This window comes from Tachyglossus aculeatus, chromosome X4 (assembly GCF_015852505.1).
Source record: "Tachyglossus aculeatus isolate mTacAcu1 chromosome X4, mTacAcu1.pri, whole genome shotgun sequence".
NCBI lineage: Eukaryota > Metazoa > Chordata > Mammalia > Monotremata > Tachyglossidae > Tachyglossus > Tachyglossus aculeatus.
Genome location: NC_052098.1, coordinates 16,983,992 through 17,005,643, shown reverse-complemented (window position 1 = coordinate 17,005,643; position 21,652 = coordinate 16,983,992). Strand labels below are relative to the sequence as shown.

Here is a 21,652-nt window from a genome sequence, read left to right as displayed (position 1 = left end):
GGAAAGAGCCCGGGCTCGGGAGGCAGAGGTCATGGGTTCAAATCGCAGCTCCGCTGCTGGTCAGCTGGGTGACTTTGGGCCAGTCGCTTCACTTCTCTGGGCCTCAGTTCCCTCATCTGGAAAATGGGGATGAAGACTGTGAGCCCCCCGTGGGACAACCTGATCACCTTGTATCCCCCCAGCGCTTAGAACAGTGCTTCGCACACAGTAAGCACTTAACAAATACCATCATTATTATAGAGAAGCAGCGTGGCTCAGTGGAAAGAGCCTGGGCTCGGGAGGCAGAGGTCATGGGTTCAAATCCCAGCTCCGCTGCTGGTCAGCTGGGTGACTTTGGGCCAGTCGCTTCACTTCTCTGGGCCTCAGTTCCCTCATCTGGAAAATGGGGATGATGACTGTAAGCCCCCCGTGGGACAACCTGATCACCTTGTATCCCCCCAGCGCTTAGAACAGTGCTTCGCACACAGTAAGCGCTTAACAAATACCATCATTATTATAGAGGAGCAGCGTGGCTCAGTGGAAAGAGCCCGGGCTCGGGAGGCAGAGGTCATGGGTTCAAATCCCAGCTCCGCCGCTGGTCAGCTGTGTGGCTTTGAGCTATGAGAGTCTCTGTGCCTCAGTTGCCTCATCTGTAAAGTGGGGATTAAGACTGTGAGCCCCACATGGGACAACCTGATCACCTTGTATCCTCCCCAGCGCTTAGAACAGGGCTTTGCGCATAGTAAGCGCTTAACAAATACCAAAATCCTCATTATAAATCAGAAGAAGTTCTGAAAGGGGGTGGGGCTGGGGATGAAGTTAAAGTGTACGGGCGTGGGGAGAGTGTATTAAGTGAGTTTGCGTATGTGCGGGGCGTGTATGTGCCCCCTGTGTGGGGACAAGTAGGAGCGAGTGAGTCCTAATGAGAAGCAGCGTGGCTCAGTGGAAAGAGCCCGGGCTTTGGAGTCAGAGGTCATGGGTTCAAATCCCGGCTCCGCCGATTGTCAGCTGGGTGCCTTTGGGCACGTCACTTCACTTCTCTGGGCCTCAGTTCCCTCATCTGGAAAATGGGGATCATCATCATCATCATCAATCGTATTTATTGAGCGCTTACTATGTGCAGAGCACTGTACTAAGCGCTTGGGAAGTACAAATTGGCAACATCTAGAGACAGTCCCTACCCAACAGTGGGCTCACACTCTAAAAGGGGGAGACAGAGAACAAAACCAAACATACTAACAAAAGAAAATGAATAGAATAGATATGTACAAATAAAATAGAGTAATAAATATGTACAAACATATATACATATATACAGGTGCTGTGGGGAAGGGAAGGAGGTAAGTTAGGGGGGATGGAGAGGGGGACCTTTGAGAGGGCAGTTTCCGTGGAATGTAGGGGACGGAAGCCAGACTGGAGGGGGGCGAGGGGATGAAGACTGGGAGCCCCCCGTGGGACCGCCTGATCACTTTGTAACCTCCCCAGCGCTTAGAAGAGTGCTTTGCACGTAGTAAGCGCTTAATAAATGCCCTTATTATTATTATTATCATTAATGGAGGTGTTGATTGGCTTTGTCGTTTTGGGCTTGGGCTTACTTTCTCTGGAGCTCAATGCCATTCCAAAAACAATGTAGGCCGTTGGGTGGAGTCAGGGAACCGCATATGAGGAAGACTGGAGAAGGAAGGCACCTAGGTCCATCATTCCAAGAGCGTTTGCTGAGCCCAAACTCCATCGGATTCCCTCACCCCCCTCCCTGCTCCCACCCCATCGGGGTTTCCAAGGGAAGAAACGTGGCCTCACCGTGGGAAGACTGGAGAAGGAAGGCACCTAGGTCCATCATTCCAAGAGCGTTTGCTGAGCCCAAACCTCCATCGGATTCCCTCACTCCCCTCCCTGCTCCCACCCCATCGGGGTTTCCAAGGGAAGAAACGTGGCCTCACTGTGCCTCGTTCTCGCCCGTCCCGCCGGCCCACGTCCTCCCGCCGGCCCACGTCCTCCCCCTGGCCCGGAATGCCCTCCCTCCGCACATCCGCCAAGCTGGCTCTCTTCCTCCCTTCAAGGCCCTACTGAGAGCTCACCTCCTCCAGGAGGCCTTCCCACACTCAGCCCCCTCCTTCCCCTCCCCTCAGCACCTGTATGTATGTATAAAAGTTTTATTTTTATAAATATATATATATTTATCTCTATATATAGAGAGATTTATTACTCTATTTTATTTGTACATATTTATTCTATTTATTTTATTGTGTTAATACATTTTGTGGTCTGTCACCCCCTTCTAGACTGTGAGCCCGCTGTTGGGTAGGGACCGTCTCTATGTGTTGCCGACTTGGACTTCCCAAGCGCTCAGTACAGTGCTCTGCACACAGTAAGCACTCGATAAATACGATTGAAGATGATGATAAATACAATTGAATGAATGAATTTGAGCGTAAACTACTCGGGGGCAGGGAACACATCGCTGCTTAATATAATAACAGTGGTGGTATTTGTTAAGCGCTCGCTATGTGCCAAACACTGTTCTAAGCTCTGGGGTAGATACAATCTGGGATGAGGCTCACGGTCTTAAGCCCCATTTTACAGATGAGGTAACCGAGGCCCAGAGAAGTGAAGTGACTTGCCCAGTGTCACCCAGCTGACAAGTGGCGGGGCCGGGATTAGAACCCACGGCCTTTGACTCCCAAATCCGGGCTCTTTTCACTAAGCCACGCCACTTCATCCTGGACTTCCCAAGAGGCTACTGCGGTTTTATCTTACCAAACGGGCACTCAAGAAATGCTGCGATATTAAAATTAAATATCAAATTATTATTAATTGTATATTATATTATATTATTATATATTATATTATTATAGGATATATTATGTTCAATATATTAATTATTAATTAAATATTAAAATGCTGTGATAACCTGTCAAATTAGCTGAAAATCACTGTTGGCTTGATGCCCCATTCCTCAGGGGATCTTGCGACTTCAGATCCTGATGATTATCGTTAGCCGTTTTGATATTGGGCTTGTTGGGAAGAATTTCACGTGATGCCCAAAGTATTATGTTTCCTAAGAATTGTTTTTCATCTTGAGCTTATACTGATTGGCCAAATAGCTGTGCCGTGGTTCCCCGAAGATCTCAGGGTGCTGTACGGAGCCATTTAAATGGAACATCAAGTGTTATAAAACTGAAAATAAGGGAAGAAAGGGCTAGCAAGTGGGACAGCAAGAGATAATGCAGAATCAGGAGACTGTTGGAAAAGTAGTTAAGAGAAAATACGAAAAATTGTTCGAAGTTACTTCAGTTCAAGGACCTCAAGGATACAGAAGTCACTCAGAAGTTCCCGAGAGGTTTTTAAGATGGTTGGTGGAACTTCTTCAATGTTCTATTCCCAGTTAATAATGCTGTCTTAGGGGCTTCACCGTGTCCGTTTTTTTGTTATGTTTTGTTTTGTTTTTCATTTTACATAGACTTCTAAATCCCTAGATTTTGTCGTTTAACAAGATCGCCTTCCATTGGAAGACGTGTACTGAAGCAGGTTCAGAATCATTAAAAGTGATAATGAACAACTTTAAATGACAATGGGGATGACGGTATCCCTGTGGAAGCGCTATGCTAAGCACTGGGCTAGATTCAAGACAACCAGATAATAATAATAATGATAATAATAATAATAATAATGGCATTTATTAAGCGCTTACTATGTGCAAAGCACTGTTCTAAGTGCTGGGGAGGTTACAAGGTGATTACAAGGGACACCACAGGGGGCTCACAGTCTTCATCCCCATTTTCCAGATGAGGTAACTGAGGCCCAGAGAAGTGAAGTGACTTGCCCAAAGTCACACAGCTGACAGTTGGCAGAGCCGGGATTTGATCCCATCACCTCTGACTCCAAAGCCCGGGCTCTTTCCACTGAGCCACGCAGCTTCCCTTGATCAGACGCGGTCCGTATCTTACGAGGGATTCACGGTCTCAAATGGAGGAAGGGCAGGTCTTTCATCCCCGCTTTGTAGCTGGAGAAACTAGGGTGCAGAGAGGTTAAGTGACTTACCCAAGGTCACGCAGCAAGCCTGTGGAAGAACCGGGACCGTAGCCTGGGTCTCCGGACTCCCAGCGCCGCGTTCTTTCCACTAGGGCATGCTAAATCAGTAAAACCACCAAATTTTCCCATTTTTTTTTTTCTTGAAAGCATTGAAATAAACACAAAAGAGGACACTGGTCCGAAATTCTCCCCCCTGGATGAGTTTCCTGATCTGGCCCTCACTGGTCCATCTCTAGCAGGAGAAAACGAGGTGCTGACGTGAATAGCATACTTGTACATATCTGTCCTATTTATTTTATTTTGTTAGTATGTTTGGTTTTGTTCTCTGTCTCCCCCTTTTAGACTGTGAGCCCACTGTTGGGTAGGGACTGTCTCTATATGTTGCCAATTTGTACTTCCCAAGCGCTTAGTACAGTGCTCTGCACACAGTAAGTGCTCAATAAATACGATTGATGATGATGATGGTGATGATATGTATATATGTATGTATGCATACGCTTTTTAGACTGTGAGCCCACTGTTGGGTAGGGACTGTCTCTATATGTCGCCAATTTGTACTTCCCAAGCGCTTAGTACAGTGTTGTTCACACAGTAAGCGCTCAATAAATACGATTGATGATGAGGATGATGATGATATGTATATATGTATGTATGCATACGCTTTTTAGGCTGTGAGCCCACTGTTGGGTAGGGACTGTCTCTATATGTCGCCAATTTGTACTTCCCAAGCGCTTACTACAGTGCTGTGCACACAGTAAGCGCTCAATAAATACGATTGATGATGATGATGATAAGACACCCCATCCGTGTCTACTGCAGAAAGAAAAAAAAACCCCACATTTTCCCCCGATCCCCGACTACCCAACGTTTTTGTGTTGAGTTATTCAACACACTTGGCCAAATAGCCCGGGTCTCAGGTGCTCTCCCCGTCTGGGCTACAGAACGGGCCAAAAACCCCAGAGGTTTCCCCCTCGGAAAAAAAACAAAACAACCAAAACAGTTGAAAATTGGAGTTGCCCCATCCTAATAACACCGCCGGCAATTGAATGCTGTCGAACGAACGAGCGAGCGATTTCAGCTCGGCAACATATCGTCCATATTTGAATCACATTTTTGCACCAAATGACACTGATCTCTATCAAAGGCCCGTGGCGTCCCGGCGCCCGTTACGTGGTAACTGTTACGAGCAGGTAACCGGCTTTACGATGGATCTTTTTCCTGACATATGCGACATCCCACAAGGTGCTTAATATTTGTGTTTCAGGTTCAACAAGTACAGACCGTTCAACAGGTACAGCATGTCTACCCTGCGCAGGTGCAGTATGTGGAAGGAAATGATACAGTATACACAAACGGAGCGATGTAAGTGACTTGCTAATTGGCATTATTATTATTATTTTCTTTCCTTTATAACGTGGTTGCATGAAGGGAACCCTGTCCAAACTTTTACCCTAAAGGGCTTCATTCCCTCCCAAATCACGGGCTTCGGGAGCTTCAGAAAAGCAAGGTAAAGGGGTTTTGCCAGGATCGTTAACAGAATTTAACTGCCATGATGGTGCTGAGAATGAGGTGACCTCCAGAAGAATAAGAATTCAAACCAAAGCAAACTGTAGGATAACAGTAAATGATGATCTCCCCGAAACTCATGAATGCTTTTGAATTACGGTGACATCGTGGATTTGAAAGGAGGTGATGGTATTGAAGCGAATATGATGTAGGGGTAGAACAACTCGGCCTGCCCGCATATAATAATAACGATGGCGTTTATTAAGTGCTTACTATGTGCAAAGCACTGTTCTAAGCGCTGGCACTTTTCTAAGCATATTGGAAGAGCTACTGTAAATCGTAGGACGAAGTACACGTGATGCTCGACAGACCACTTCAGCTCTGCCTGTGAGGGATAATAATAATAATGATAGCATTTATTAAGCGCTTACTATGTGCAAAGCACTGTTCTGAGCGCTAGGGAGGTTGCAAGGCGATCAGGTTGTCCCACGGGGGGCTCCCAGTCTTCATCCCCATTTTCCAGACGAGGGAACTGAGGCCCAGAGAAGTGAAGTGACCTGCCCAGGGTCACACAGCTGACAAGTGGCGGAGCCGGGATTGGAACCCAGGACCTCGGCCTCCAGAGCCCGGGCTCTTTCCACTGAGCCACGGCGTCGGCCCGCCCAATAGTGTCCTTCCTGAGGATGTCACGCCAGTAGCCATAATCGCTAAATGGAGACGCTCTACAGACTCTAGGGAAACCGCGGCTTCAAAAGTTGGGGCCCTTTCAGCGTCCAGGGGCCCAGGATAAATCTCCCATATCCACCTCCCATCATGGGCCTGATTTAACTCTTTCGAGATCGTTCTCGGATGGGGTGAGCCGGGAATTGCACCGACAAGCAAACCGATAAGACTCTACGGGACACCGGCAACAACAACCCGAAAGCGTATATTTAGGCAAAAGAATTTTCCTTTCCATCCGAGGAAAAGACGACGGACCGGCTTCCGTTAGGATGACTCGACTCAGTCACGGCCAGGTCATCAGCGTCCTTCCGTGTTCCCTCTTATTCTATCTATTCCTCATTTCCGTTTTATTTCCCTGGAAAAAAAGGGAATCTTACCTTCTCCCCAGTGGATCACCGGCCATTCCCTGCAGCGTAATGATGATGGCGCCCATGGTCGTAAAAATAATAATAATTGTCGCGCTGCGGTGCTTAAATGCGCCGAACACTGTACTAAATGCCGAGGTAGATGCAAGCTCAATCAATCAATCAATCAGTCGTGTTTACTGAGCGCTTACTGCGTGCAGAGCACTGTACTAAGCGCTTGGGAAGGACAAGTTGGCAACATATAGAGACGGTCCCTACCCAACAGCGGGCTCACAGTCTACAAGGGACAAGTCAGGTGCAATCCCTGTCCCACGTGGGGCTCACGGTCGAAGGAGAAGGGGGAGGACCAGGTGTTTTCCTCCCATCTTACATTCATTCATTCATTGTCGTCTTTATTGAGCGCTTATTGCGTGCAGAGCACTGTACTAAGCGCTGGGAAAGTACAGTTCATCCACAGAGAGAGACAGTTCGTGCCCACAAACGGGCTCACAGTCCAGAAGGGGAGAGACAGACATCAAAACAAGTAAACGGGCATCCAAAGCCTCAATATCAATAAAGAGAGTTATAGCCATGTAGACCTCAAAACAAGTAAACAGGGAATAATAATAAATAAATAGAATTACAGATATGCCCATATATACACAACTGCTATTAATAATAATAACAATGATGGCACTTGTTAAGCGCTTACTATGTGCAAAGCACCGCGGAGGAGACGGAGGCCCAGAGACGTTGTGTTCTTTGCCCGAGGTCACAGAGCAGGCAAATGACGGGGCCGGGATTAGAATTCGGTTCCCCGGACTCCGAGGCCCGTGTTGTTTGCGGTGGGACACACGCAGATTTCTCGCTCCCGTGGTGCAGCGTGGCGCAGTCCCTAGAGCCCGGAGTTTGAAGGCCCTGGGTTCTAATTCCGGCTCTGCCGCTTGCCTTCTGCGTGACCTTGGGCAAGTCATTTCACTACTCTGGGCCTCAGTTACCTCTTCCGTAGAATGGGGATTGAGACTGTGCGCCCCACATGGGACTGTGTCCACCCCGATTTGCTTGTATCTGCCCCAGCGCTTAGTACAGTGCCTGGTACATAGTAAGCGCTTAACAAACGCCACAATTATCATTATTCTTCCTGGGGACAAGGCTAAATCTATTCTTTTAGTTTGTCTCCCTAAGCGCCAGTTATTGCGTTCTGAACTCTAGGTATTCGGTGAGTGCAGGCAGAAGCAGCGCGGCTCAGCGGAAAGAGCCCGGGCTTTGGAGTCGGAGGTCATGGGTTCAAATCCCGGCTCGGCCAAATGTCAGCTGGGTGACTTTGGGCGAGTCACTTCACTTCTCCAGCACTTAGAACAGTGCTTTGCACATAGTAAGCGCTTACAAATGCCATCATTATTATCATTATTATTATTCTCTGGGCCTCAGTTCCCTCATCTGGAAAATGGGGATTAAGGACCGTGAGCCCCCCCGTGGGACCACCTGATCACCTTGTAACCTCCCCAGCGCTTAGAACGGTGCTTTGCACATAGTAAGCGCTTAATAAATGCCGTTATCATTATTATTATTATTACCCCAGCGCTTAGTACAGTGCCTGGCACATAGTAAGCGCCTAACAAACACCACAATTATCATTGTTCTTCCTGGGGACAAGGCCAAATCGATCCTTTGAATTTGTCTCCCTAAACGCCAGTTATTGCGTCCTGAACTCTTTCCCAGTGCTTAGAACAGTGCTTCGCACATAATAATAATAATAATAATGGCATTTATTAAGCGCTTACTATGTGCAAAGCTTACTGTGTGCATAGTAAGCGCTTAACAAATGCCAGCATTATTATTATTATTATTTAGGTAGTCGGTGAGTACAGGGTGACCGTCTAACCGGCTCGTGGTTCGTCGCAGGTGTGCGCCCGAGAGGTAGTGATGGCTCTCTCCGGGATGGGCCATCCCTCGAGAAAATGTATAATCGTGATAAATTCGGCGGCAGCATAGCCTAGTGGGTGGAGCACAGCCCTGGGAGCCCGAAGGACCTGGGTTCTAATTCCGGCTCCGCCGTCTGTCTGCCGCGCAACGCCGCTGTGCCTCACTCACCTCATCGGTAAAATGGGAATTGAGGTCGTGAGCCCCACGTGATGCAGGAACGACGTCCAACCTGATTATCTTGCATCTCCCGCAGCACTTAGGACGCGTAATAAGTGCTTAACCAATACCACTGTTATCATTATAATAATAATAATGGCATTTATTAAGCGCTTACTATGTGCAAAGCCCTGTTCTAAGCGCTGGGGAGGTGACAAGGTGATCAGGTTGTCCCACGGGGGGCTCACAATCTTAATCCCCATTTTCCAGATGAGGTAACTGAGGCCCAGAGAAGTGAAGTGACTTGCCCAAAGTCACACAGCTGACAATTGGCAGAACCGGGATTCGAACCCGTGAACTCTGACTCCAAAGGCCGGGCTCTTGCCACTGAGCCATGCTGCTTCCCCAATACTCCAGTATTATTATATTAATAATACTGGAGTGCCGACGTGGTTCTGGCTGTTAATATGGCCAATTATTTCATCTCTGGGAGTCTTGACCATCTGAGTCAGTAAACGTGTAAAATGACGGAGAATAAACCAGCGCTGCAGGTTTGTATAGGATATTTATTTTCTAAAGAAAAACTCAACTGAGTTTCTCAGTGGAAAGAGCCCGGGCTTTGGAATCAGAGGGCATGGGTCCAAATCCCGGCTCCGCCAATTGTCAGCTGTGTGACCTTGGGCCAGTCACTTGACTTCTCTGGGCCTCAGTTCCCTCATCTGGAAAATGGGGATTAAGACTGTGAGCCCCCCCCCCCCCCCCGTGGGACAACCTAATCACCTTGTAACCTCCCCAGCGCTTAGAACAGTGCTTTGCACATAGTAAGCACTTAATAAAAGCCATCATTATTATTGCTATTATTATAATGATCGCCATATTGACATTGCTCTAGTAACAGACTAAGCTATGTACTCCCATTCAATAATTTATCCCAAAAAATTTTTTGTAAAGATCAAACGAAAACGCTTTCATTGTCAAGTTTCTTCAGATTCACGTAATCAATCAATCAATCATATTTATTGAGCGCTTACTGTGTGCAGAGCACTGTACTAAGCGCTTGGGAAGTACAAGTCGGCAACATATAGAGACGGTCCCTACCCAGCAGTGGGCCCACAGCAATAACTTCCAATACGAAGATATTCCAAGTTTTCCATTTTCGTTGGAAGATCTCGGTCTGCCAAAGAAACATACTATCCCTAGTATTTTGTACCAAGTCACGGTTCTTGTCTTATCTGTTTCAAAAACATCAAATTATTTCAATTAAGAGGCACCTCTGGCATTATCCGTCTCACAGATTGATTCATCCTAATGTTCATGAGTTGGGTAAATTATTTCCCAAACCGTGGACGCAGGAGGGACTTTCATTCCCTCCTGCGGTTCCTCCCCCTCCTCCTTCCCTCACCCCCAACGATCTGGCCTCCTACTTCATTAACAAAATTAAATCCATCAGGTCCGACCTCCCCAAAGTCTCTTCCCCCCTTTCTCCAACCCCCCGGCTCTCAACACTCTCTGCTACTCTCCCATCCTTCCCAGCGGTATCCTCAGAGGAACTCTCCTCCCTCCTCTCAAGTGCTACTCCGGCCACCTGTGCTTCTGACCCCATTCCCTCTCATTTTATGAAATCTCTCGCTCCATCCCTTCTCCCCTCCTTAACTTCCATCTTCAACCGCTCACTCTCCACTGGTTCCTTCCCCTCTGCCTTCAAACATGCCCATGTCTCTCCCATCCTAAAAAAACCCTCTCTTGACCCCACCTCACCTTCTAGTTATCGTCCCATTTCCCTCCTACCATTCCTTTCCAAACTCCTTGAACGAATTGTCTACACGCGCTGCCTAGAATTCCTCAACAACAACTCTCTCCTCGACCCCCTCCAGTCTGGCTTCCGTCCCCTTCATTCCACGGAAACTGCGCTCTCAAAGGTCACCAATGACCTCCTGCTTGCCAAATCCAACGGCTCATACTCTGTCCTAATCCTCCTCGACCTCTCAGCTGCCTTCGACACTGTGGACCACCCCCTTCTCCTCAACACGTTATCTGACCTTGGCTTCACAGACTCCGTCCTCTCCTGGTTCTCCTCTTATCTCTCCGGTCGTTCGTTCTCAGTCTCTTTTGCAGGCTCCTCCTCCCCCTCCCATCCTCTTACTGTGGGGGTTCCCCAAGGTTCAGTGCTTGGTCCCCTTCTGTTCTCAATCTACACTCACTCCCTTGGTGACCTCATTCGCTCCCACGGCTTCAACTATCATCTCTACGCTGATGACACCCAGATCTACATCTCTGCCCCTGCTCTCTCCCCCTCCCTCCAGGCTCGCATCTCCTCCTGCCTTCAGGACATCTCCATCTGGATGTCCGCCCGCCACCTAAAGCTCAACATGTCGAAGACTGAGCTCCTTGTCTTCCCTCCCAAACCTTGTCCTCTCCCTGACTTTCCCATCTCTGTTGACGGCACTACCATCCTTCCCGTCTCACAAGCCCGCAACCTTGGTGTCATCCTCGACTCCGCTCTCTCATTCACCCCTCACATCCAAGCCGTCACCAAAACCTGCCGGTCTCAGCTCCGCAACATTGCCAAGATCCGCCCTTTCCTCTCCATCCAAACCGCTACCCTGCTAATTCAAGCTCTCATCCTATCCCGTCTGGACTACTGCACTAGCCTTCTCTCTGATCTCCCATCCTCGTGTCTCTCTCCACTTCAATCCATACTTCATGCTGCTGCCCGGATTATCTTTGTCCAGAAACGCTCTGGACATATTACTCCCCTCCTCAAAAACCTCCAATGGCTACCGATCAATCTGCGCATCAAGCAGAAACTCCTCACCCTGGGCTTCAAGGCTCTCCATCACCTCGCCCCCTCCTACCTCACCTCCCTTCTCTCCTTCTACTGCCCAGCCCGCACCCTCCGCTCCTCCACCACTAATCTCCTCACTGTACCTCGCTCTCGCCTGTCCCGCCATCGACCCCCGGCCCACGTCATCCCCCGGGCCTGGAATGCCCTCCCTCTGCCCATCCGCCAAGCTAGCTCTCTTCCTCCCTTCAAGGCCCTGCTGAGAGCTCACCTCCTCCAGGAGGCCTTCCCAGACTGAGCCCCTTCTTTCCTCTCCCCCTCGTCCCCCTCTCCATCCCCCCGTCTTACCTCCTTCCCTTCCCCACAGCACCTGTATATATGTATATATGGTTGTACATATTTATTACTCTATTTATTTATTTATTTATTTATTTTACTTGGACATTTCTATCCTACTTATTTTATTTTGTTGGTATGTTTGGTTCTGTTCTCTGTCTCCCCCTTTTAGACTGTGAGCCCACTGTTGGGTAGGGACTGTCTCTATGTGATGCCAATTTGTACTTCCCAAGCGCTTAGTACAGTGCTCTGCACATAGTAAGCGCTCAATAAATACGATTGATTGATTGATTGATTGATTTCATTCCAGCGCTTAGAACAGTGCTTTGCACATAGTGCTTAATAAATACCATCATTATCATTACTATTATTATTATTATTATAATGATCGCCATATTGACATTGCTTTAGTAACAGACTAAGCTATGTACTCCCATTCAAGAATTTATCCCAAGAATTTTTTTTGCAAAGATCAAACGAGAACGCTTCCATTGTCGAGTTTCTTCAGGTTCACGTAACCCTGTTATGGTGGCAATAACTGCCAATACGAAGATATTCCAAGTTTTCCATTTTCGTTGGAAGATCTCGGTCTGCCAAAGAAACATACTATCCCTAGTATTTTGTACCGAGTCACGGTTCTTGTCTTATCTGTTTCAAAAACATCAAATTATTTCAATTAAGAGGCACCTCTGGCATTATCCGTCCCACAGATTGATTCATCTTAACGTTGATGAGTTGAGTAAATTATTTCCCAAACTGTGGACACAAGAGGGACTTTCATTCCAGCGCTTAGAACAGTGCTTTGCACATAGTAAGCGCTTAATAAATGCCATTATTATTATTATTATTATTATTATTATTATTATTATTATTATTTTAATGCCATTTCAGGGCCAGATTCTTTGAACGTCATTGGTACATTTGGAGAAAAGGTGCTGTGCCATCCATGTTCTGAGGCTCTCCCGATTTCCTCTTAATAGAAGATTTTCTTCTTTCCCTTTAACGCTTCTCTGTGTAGGAATAAGGAGTGGGAGAGAGAGGCAAAAGAAATGTCTGCCCTTTTCTAATTCTCTATCGGAGGGAATAATAAACAGAATGTAATTGTAGTTATTGTAGTCGGGAGGGCTCTTTACCATTGTTACTCAAATGTCCTTTGCTTGGAAGCAAACAATAACACAGGGCATGTTTACATTGCTGTGTATTCCTGTTGTTTTTTCCCCTTTGCCTGGTTTTACTAACTTTGGAAATTCAATAGAGCCATCAACTGCGTTTATTGCAGCGATGACAGTAGTTTTTACCAAGAAATTCTGACATATTTGTATCCTGGCCAAATTTTGAGCTGTTTTGAATTGCAACGCTTTCTTTGGTCATTATAAAGATGATCCTTTTCACAAAGAAGCGTCTTCAACTAATTTCCGTGAATGGAAGATCTGTCTCCTGACACCAATGGTTTCAACGCAGATAAGCTTTTTATTCATTCATTCATTGATTCAGTCGTATCTATTGAGCGCTTACTGTGTGCAGAGCACTGTACTGAGCGCCTGGGAAGTACAAGTTTAACAGGTGACGTTTTCATTTCATTTCTTAAAATCTAGGTGAGCTGTTGTGCCTTCGTATATAAATTATCCAGAAAATTTCAACTCCAGACATGTATTTTGTCTCAATTGTAGATATTTTGGAGGCGATAATAATCGTCTAACTCTCTTACGCTCTTATCAATACGCTTTTTCCTCTCCTCCTCCCCAGCCCCCCCACCTCCTTTCCTTCCCCACAGCACCTGTATATATGTTTGTCCAGATTTATTTCTCTATTAATTTTCCTTGTACATATTTACTATTCTATTTGTTTTGTTAATGATGCGCATCTAGCTTTAATTCTATTTGTTCTGACGACTTGACACCTGTCCACATGTTTTGTTTCGTTGTCTGTCTCCCCCTTCTAGACTGTGAGCCCATTGTAGGGTAGGGACCATCTCTATGTGCTGCCGACTCGTACTTCCCAAGCGCTTACTACAGTGCTCTGCACACAGTAAGCGCTCAATAGATACGATTGAATGAATGAATGAATAAATACATGGTACAGATGTAGAATCTTCCTTGGAGCCTCACATACTTTCCAGTCATTTTCCAAATGCGAAGTTTTTCAAGAGAATTCTTCATTTCACTTATGAGAATTACAATTGTTATCATTATTGGTGCTTTTTAGGTAAAACTTAGGGCACGTTAACTGTGAGCCCCATGTGGGAAGGAACTGTGTCCAACCTGATTAACTTGTCTCTACCCCAGCACTTAGAACAGTGCTTGACACATAGTAAGTGCTTAACTAATATACTAATGATAAGAGTATTAATGGTAATAATACAATGTTCTGAAGTATATTTTTAATGCCCAGTAACTTTATATCCATAAACTCCCGGAAACATTTAAACCCTTCATTCTTTGTCAAACGAGGAAAAGAAAAGAATCCACTGATGCCTCTTGTCGGTTTTGGCCCTATTGCCACCTCTCTTCATATTTGGCAAGCACGTACCACTTTGATTTTTTTTTTGGATAATTCAGACTAGGTAAAGAAGGAAAGATGTTTGCAACATGCATCTGAATTGTTACCCCTACAGTGACGTTCCAGAAATGAGTAGCAAGCATTTCATTGCGGTTTTTAAATGCCCGAAGCCTGTTTTCTCAGATCTAATTTATTAGCCCTAAGGTATGCTTGTTTGACAGCTACCTCGTGGATATTAACAACATTCATAACCTACATGGAGTATTATTGGTATTAAGTACTTCCCCTTTTAGACTGTGAGCCCACTGTTGGGTAGGGACTGTCTCTATATGTTGCCAACTTGTACTTCCCAAGCGCTTAGTACAGTGCTCTGCACACAGTAAGCGCTCAATAAATACGATTGATGGTTGATGATGAAAAGGCAAGTTTTTAGGTTTCACCATCTTAATCATCATTAATGAATGCCTACAGTGGGCAGAGTGCTTTACATTAGGGATTTAAGGAACTTACAAAAGAAGTTAAAGATCTCATCCCTTCTTTGAGGTGCTTACAGTACAATCACAAACACATAAGAAACAAATGATCACGTATTCACCAGTGAAAACTTGATTTACTTCAGCAGCAGCTGACATTTTTTTGGGCCTGGAATTGCCCCCTCTATCTCATCTCCCATCTAAACAGCTTTCCCTTATGCCTAATTATTTAGGTGATGGTCTAGCCCATTAAATGAGAACTCCGCGGAATCGTAGACTGATAAATAATGACATCCCGTTCCCTTTCTCACAGTTTCTCACGATGGAATTAGAGTGGAAAAATTAAAGAATAAGATAATCTGCCTCTACCCTGGGACGTCCTCCCTCTTCATATCTGACGGACAATTACTCTCCCCACCTTCAAAACTTGTTGAAGGCCCATCTCTTCCAAGATTCCTTCCCTGACTAAGCCCTCCTCTCCTCTTCCCCCATTCCCTTCTGCGTCACCCTTAAACTGAAATTTGCTCCCTTTATTCGCCCCTCCCTCAGCCCCAGAGGACGTACGTACATATCTGTAATTTATTTATTTAAATTACCGTGCGTCTCCCCCTCTAGAATGTAAGCTCATTGTGGGAACGTATCTGCCGACTCTAAAATACCGTACTCTCCCAAGTGCTTAGTACAGTGCTCTGCACATAAGTGCTCAATAAATACTATTGATTGATAGTCTGTTTTGTATATTAAGAGAGTAACTTTTGACTCGGAGTGTTTGCTTCAGTCTCCATCATCTTCAAGCAATATTGATTATGAACAACTTTTACTTTTTTAATAAAATGATTATAAAGCAAATAAAAGGTGGCGTCACAAGATGTGTCCCACTTTTAAGGGGCTTCCCCCTCTCTGTATTTTGTCCTGTTGTCACCGAAATTATTTTGAGAATAAACATGGGACAGAAATATTAAACACCAAACTCTCTCCTGGGATAATGATCCATTTAAGCCCTAGCTGAGGGAATCCTTCCTGCCTGTTGAGGTGAAGGGAAACAAAAAATGACTTTCTGGAAGAGAGTGTTCTGCAGAAATCAAGGCAAATAGAGCAATATTGATTATGAACAACTTTTCCTTTTTTAATAAAATGATTATAAAGCAAATAAAAGGTGGCGTCACAAGATGTCCCACTTTTAAGGGGCTTCCCCCTCTCTGTATTTTGTCCTGTTGTCACCGAAATTATTTTGAGAATAAACATGGGACGGAAATATGAATCACCAAACTCTCTCCCGGGATAATGATCCTTTTAAGCCCTAGCTGAGGGAATCCTTCCTGCCTTTTGAGGTGAAGGGAAACAAAAAACTTTCTGGAAGAGAGTGTCCTGCAGAAATCAAGGCAAATAGATTGGGAGACAGATTTCTTAATTATTCTTTAAACCAAAATCCGTTCCTCATCATCATTTCCTTAGATGCTAGCAAGAGTTCCACCAACATTTCGCACTGCGAGTTTTAGCCCATCCTTCATCATCATCATCAATCGTATTTATTGAGCGCTTACTGTGTGCAGAGCACTGTACTAAGCGCTTGGGAAGTACAAGTTGGCAACATATAGAGACAGTCCCTACCCAACAGTGGGCCCTGCTCTCTCTCTTTACTCCATCACACATGTTCCTCTTGACTTGAGTCGCCTCGTTGGGATGACTAGAAGTAACATGGGTTGCAAGAAGCAGCGTGGCTTAGTGGAAAATAAAGCACAGGCTCCGGCGTCAGAGGTCACGGGTTCTAATCCCGGCTCCACCACTTATCAGCTGTGTGACTTTGGGCAAGTCACTTAACTTCTCTGTGCCTCAGTTACCTCACCTGTAAAATGGGGATTAAGACCGTGAGCCCCACGTGGGACAACCTCATTACCTTGTATCTACCCCAGCGCTTAGAACAGTGCTTGGCACATAGCGCTTAACAAATACCATCATTATCATGATTATTATAGGTCCCCCTTTGGCACGATTAACTTTTTTCTTCAGAGTTTTGCGCAGTGCAGTGAAAAATCTCGCTGGCATAGTACAGCCATCCCAGGATGCAATACTTTCGTTTTAGCATTATTTCACAATAGTGCTGCTAGATTTTAATGCTAGTATTTGTTTTAACACTCTCACGTCAAAATAACTCTCTGGCCCTGTGCAGAGTTTATCCTAACTAACACCACTTTCGCCTATAAAGTAACTTGAGTTAGATTGAAAGCTCATTTCATCGGCTCTCTGGTCTCCATTTAGCATGAGAGAGTATTGATTAGATCAACAAATCAATCATTTATTGAGGACTGACAGTGTGCAGAATACTGTAATAAGCCCTTGGGGAAGTACAGTATAAGAGTTGGCTGACGTATTACCTCTCCCTCTAGACTATAAGCTTATTGCGGGCAGGGCACATTTCCACCAACTCTATCATATTGTATCTGCACACAGCAAGCACTCAATAAAAACAATTTATTGATTGAGCTTACAGTCTAGAAGAGGAGACAGATATTCTAATAAATTACGGCTATTTATTCTGCCTTGTATGCATTTTAGGGGGAAGGAAAGGTGGACTATGATTTTGCAGGTTAAGAATTTTATGATGCAGACATGTTCTGAGGGCATTTTACTTTTTGATAAAACAGCCTTGAAACGTCTTTGATTAGGGTGCCAATTTTGCCTAGAGTGTCTCCCCAGTTGGTTGTCTTAAATGAGTCCAGGAAATTAGAGCATTAAGCAATAAACCACGTATGCATCTCCACAGGAAAATTGTGAAGGGGCCTGGAACTCCCTCCCGCTTCGTAGCGGACAGGCCATCACCCTCCCCACCTTTAAAGCCTTATTAAAATCACATCTTCTCAACGAGGTCTTCCCCGACTAAGCCCTCGTTTCCCCTACTCCTTTTCCCTTCTGCGTCACCCTCGCGCTTCGATTTAGTCCTTTTAAGCACTCGATACTCAGCTCCGCAGCACTTATGTGGATAGGCGTATCTATAGCTCTGCCTGTGTTTCCACATGGCCCAACTAAAGGTAATGCCATTTACGTTTGTAAACGGCTGTTGTATCATTTTCCGTGATTTCAAAATTGACCGCCCTTCTTAAAAAAAGAAAATGGTAAGATTGCCGATTAATAAAAAATAAGATTCTGTTTCACGGGAAACATCTACAAATGTGTAAATACCCACCGTAAAGGTAAATGCAGTATAAAAATTGAGCAGGCAGGCAAAATTAGAATGAATAAGAAGGTTAGAAATCCAAGTTCTTGTTCAGCTCAGGGATGTATTGAGGCCTGATAGAATGACAACAGCGTCCCGAGTCCTGACATTTACATAGAACTTAATAATAAAGTCAGAAGGGAATGGATCAGTGTGTGTATGTGTGTGGTAGAGAAGAATGTAATGAAGGATAATAAAATAATTCGACCTTTTTTCAATACACTGATTCCTTGTTCGACACCCTTTTCAAAAAATAATGCAAAACAGCACTGAAACAAATCTTGGAAGTAGCCACAGAGTTTGGTTAGGAACTTTGTTATAATTTACAGTAGACCTGAAAAACCGTGTGGTTATTTCTGTTGGATGTGCCAGAAATTAAATAATTCTCTAAAACAACACGAACAGATTCACATCCATTAGCCAGGCCAATAATATGAAATGAGATACTGCTAAATGTTTCCTAAACTGAACAAGAGGTTATTATTGTCCTGTCAAATGCAGGCATAAGAAGCATTTTAGGGATGGAAGGGACCTTAGGAATTATGTAGTAGTCCTCTCCCCAGATCAAAGCAGGACGTTATCAGTAATTAAAGTGGGTGTCATTTTCTTTCAAGGCTTCCAGGGAAGAGATTATGTCGTCTTTCTTAATAGCACATCCCCTTATGTATCTTTTAGATACTGTGCATTCACCATGTCTTTCCCTGCTTTTTGGGGGGTTTTTTTTGCTGTTCTGAAGTTCTTAGTACAGTGCTCTGTACGCAGTAAGCACTCAATCAAGGGTAATGACGATGATAATCACGTATACATCCGTGTGAATCAAATTCAAACCATATTTCCGGGTAGCTACGTCCCTACCCTGACAGGAAACCTGGGATGCCGGGAACGGCTGAATCCGCTACAGCCTGAGAGAAGCATCCGAGAGGGAGGGTGACGGGAAGCGCGCGGGAACTGGAGAGATAGTGGGGTGAGTTGGAAAAGTGACCAGCGTTGAGGATACTTTTTCCGGAGGAAGAGGGAGAAGAATTTGTTTTTCAATTCTTATCTGGTGAAAATTGTTTTGATTTAAAATGAAATTTGGTTGGTTGATGTTTAATGTATAAAATCAGTGTGTTTATCAAGGGTTTGAGGTGATCCATGCAAAAGAACTCTCCTTCACGCCCCTAACTAATCCAGTACAGGTTGTACTGCTCAGTGCAGAAGGACAACAAGACTTATTTCTTGATGTATTCTGGAGTTTACAGCACAACTCTCAATTGTTCGGGCGCTTGATTGTCCATCCTGAAGATCGTTCTTGACCGTTTGCCGCACTTTTTTTGTCCATTTTACCCACATCACTTCCACTAGAGGATGACCAAAGAAGGGATAGAATGTGAAAATCAGACCACAGAGTTTGTTTCCTTGCTAACTGATCTGGTAATAGGTTTGGTGGGGAGGAGGTTAAAGTCGTTGGCTTGAAATCTGGTTCAGGATTATGTATTTCATTTATCTTTGTTATGCCGGTTTCCCATTACCATTGATAATTGAGAATTGACTGTAAAATGGAAACCTGAGCCAGAAATGTTGGTATTATCTTGTTTATTCCCCTGATGAAGGTGTATTTCACCATGTGGTGGCACAAAACTGTTGCATTTATAAGCTTTATAGAAATGCGTCGATGCATATTTCACCGAAGGAACGGTGTTGCTAGGCTCCTTCAAAAAACCCACCTAATCCTCTTTGGAAAAAAAAAAGAACAATGAATATCAGGGAACTGGAGATTAAAAAGAATGTTGATCGTTTCCTCCCTGGCCCTCCATCCTTACATTCATAGATTATTGAAATAAAAACAAATTATTTGACAGAGACAAATCTACGAGGAGAATATATGGACTCTTGGAAGCCCTTTAAACGAGTTGCCCACACAACTTGAATATCGAGAGGTGAAATCAATATGGCCTTAAGCATTTGGAACTTGCAGTTTAATCTCACATCCATTTGTAAATTCACACAATGTCTGAACAGAAAACAAATCTGATGGTCTTTGTCTTTAAAACAGTCAAGGGGAAAACAAGCCATGTAAATTTGAGGTGTGACAAATTTTTCCACTTCTGTTTTTCAATTTGTCAGACCTCAAATTTACATGACGTGTTTTCTCCTCAGAAAGTCTTTCAAAAGGCCATTGGAGTAGGGTTTTATGTTGTTTGTTTTCGTTTTTAACCCGGGATTAATGGAAGAAAAAATAATTGTAGACTAAAAACTTGAATTTCTCTTTCAGGCTTCAAAGTGAGGGAACGACAGAGAGGAATGGAATTATGTTATCTGAATCTCAATATTATCTTTTTAACTGAAAATTAATATTGGTATTAAAGCAGAGATTCCCAACTCCAGTTTTTTTGCATTGTTTTTGCATTTTGTTCTCTTTCACTCTGGGCTTTTTTAAGCCCACAGAATTCTCAGAATTTTAAGCACTATTTATTTTCATTTAAGAAAAGGGCATGGGTTTTGTTGAGTTAAAATTAAATAGGCCTTCGAAGTAGATACAATGCATTTGTCACAATAGCATTTGAAAATAAAAGTATATCTGATTGCTTTAATTTGAAGAGATTAAAAATGCATTTGAAAGACAGAAAGAAATCTAAAGTCTAATTATGAAAGGTAATAAAAGTATCTAGGTACTGTGTGTCATCTTGACTACACTTTTAAGGAGTGGATGTTGTAGAGGATTAACGTTTTTCTAATGTTTCAATTGTGTATTTTACTCAGAAATGTCTTGTCAGACCTATTTATCTTCTTTACACGTCAAGCCATAAGCGATGTACATGTTCGATGCAAGTTTTCGGAATTAAATGCAATGAAATGTACAAATAAACTCCTCTCTTTCTTTTTTTTCCCCCCCTAAAGTCGAACAACAAATTATCCTTACACAGAAACCCAGATGTACAGCCAAAACACTGGAGGAAATTACTTTGATACTCAAGGAAGTTCTGCCCAAGTAACTACAGTGGTATCATCTCATAATATGGTGGGCACTGGAGGAATTCAGATGGGTGTTACTGGGGGACAGCTCATTAGCAGCTCCGGAGGAACCTATCTGATTGGTAATTCAATGGAAAATTCTGGGCATTCGGTGACACACACAACTCGGGCCTCTCCAGCTACAGTAAGTATTTTGACACTTAATTCTCTAAAGCTTTTTACCTCTCTAGCCTTAAAAGAAGCACAAAGTGAAATGGAAAGTGGGTAGGCGAGCAGCCTTTTCTCGGTGGCCGTTTTCAACCGATCACTGTGGTTCAGGGATGCAGTCTCTGTCCGACGTCGCTTTTTTCGCCCAAGTCTGATATCTTAACCCACACGGCCCCTTTGATTGCACCAGAGTGAGGGCCAGCACCCCCAGAACACACGCATACTTTGTTTACCGGATGTTTTTATGCCCGGCATTTTAATTTTTCGTACCCGGCTTTCCTCTGCCATGGCTCACGCCACTTTGTTTGCCACCTGGGCTTGGTGTCCAAGCTCGTGTGGACGTGGGAAGGGCATACTGACAGTATCTCTGGAACAGTGGGATCCCCCGGAGAAAAGCTCTTACGTTTGGTCTGATTTCCAACCAAATTGGGCTGACTTACACAAATATGGTGCCTGTGTAATATCACCACAACATGGTGTGCGACTTTATGTGTGCCTCAGAGCCCAATTCATCTGACTG

General features: G+C 44.6%; 1 protein-coding gene across 2 annotated transcripts in view; it reads left to right on the top strand.

Moving 5' to 3' along the window:
• RFX3 (regulatory factor X3) overlaps nt 1-21,652 on the top strand; it is a 261,490-nt gene that overhangs the window by 105,146 nt on the left and 134,692 nt on the right. For both annotated transcript variants that reach the window (XM_038769597.1, XM_038769596.1), the window contains 2 exons: nt 5,276-5,373; nt 20,851-21,109. In XM_038769597.1, coding sequence (XP_038625525.1) covers nt 5,276-5,373; nt 20,851-21,109 — 357 coding nt within the window. The remainder of the gene's footprint in view (nt 1-5,275; nt 5,374-20,850; nt 21,110-21,652) is intronic.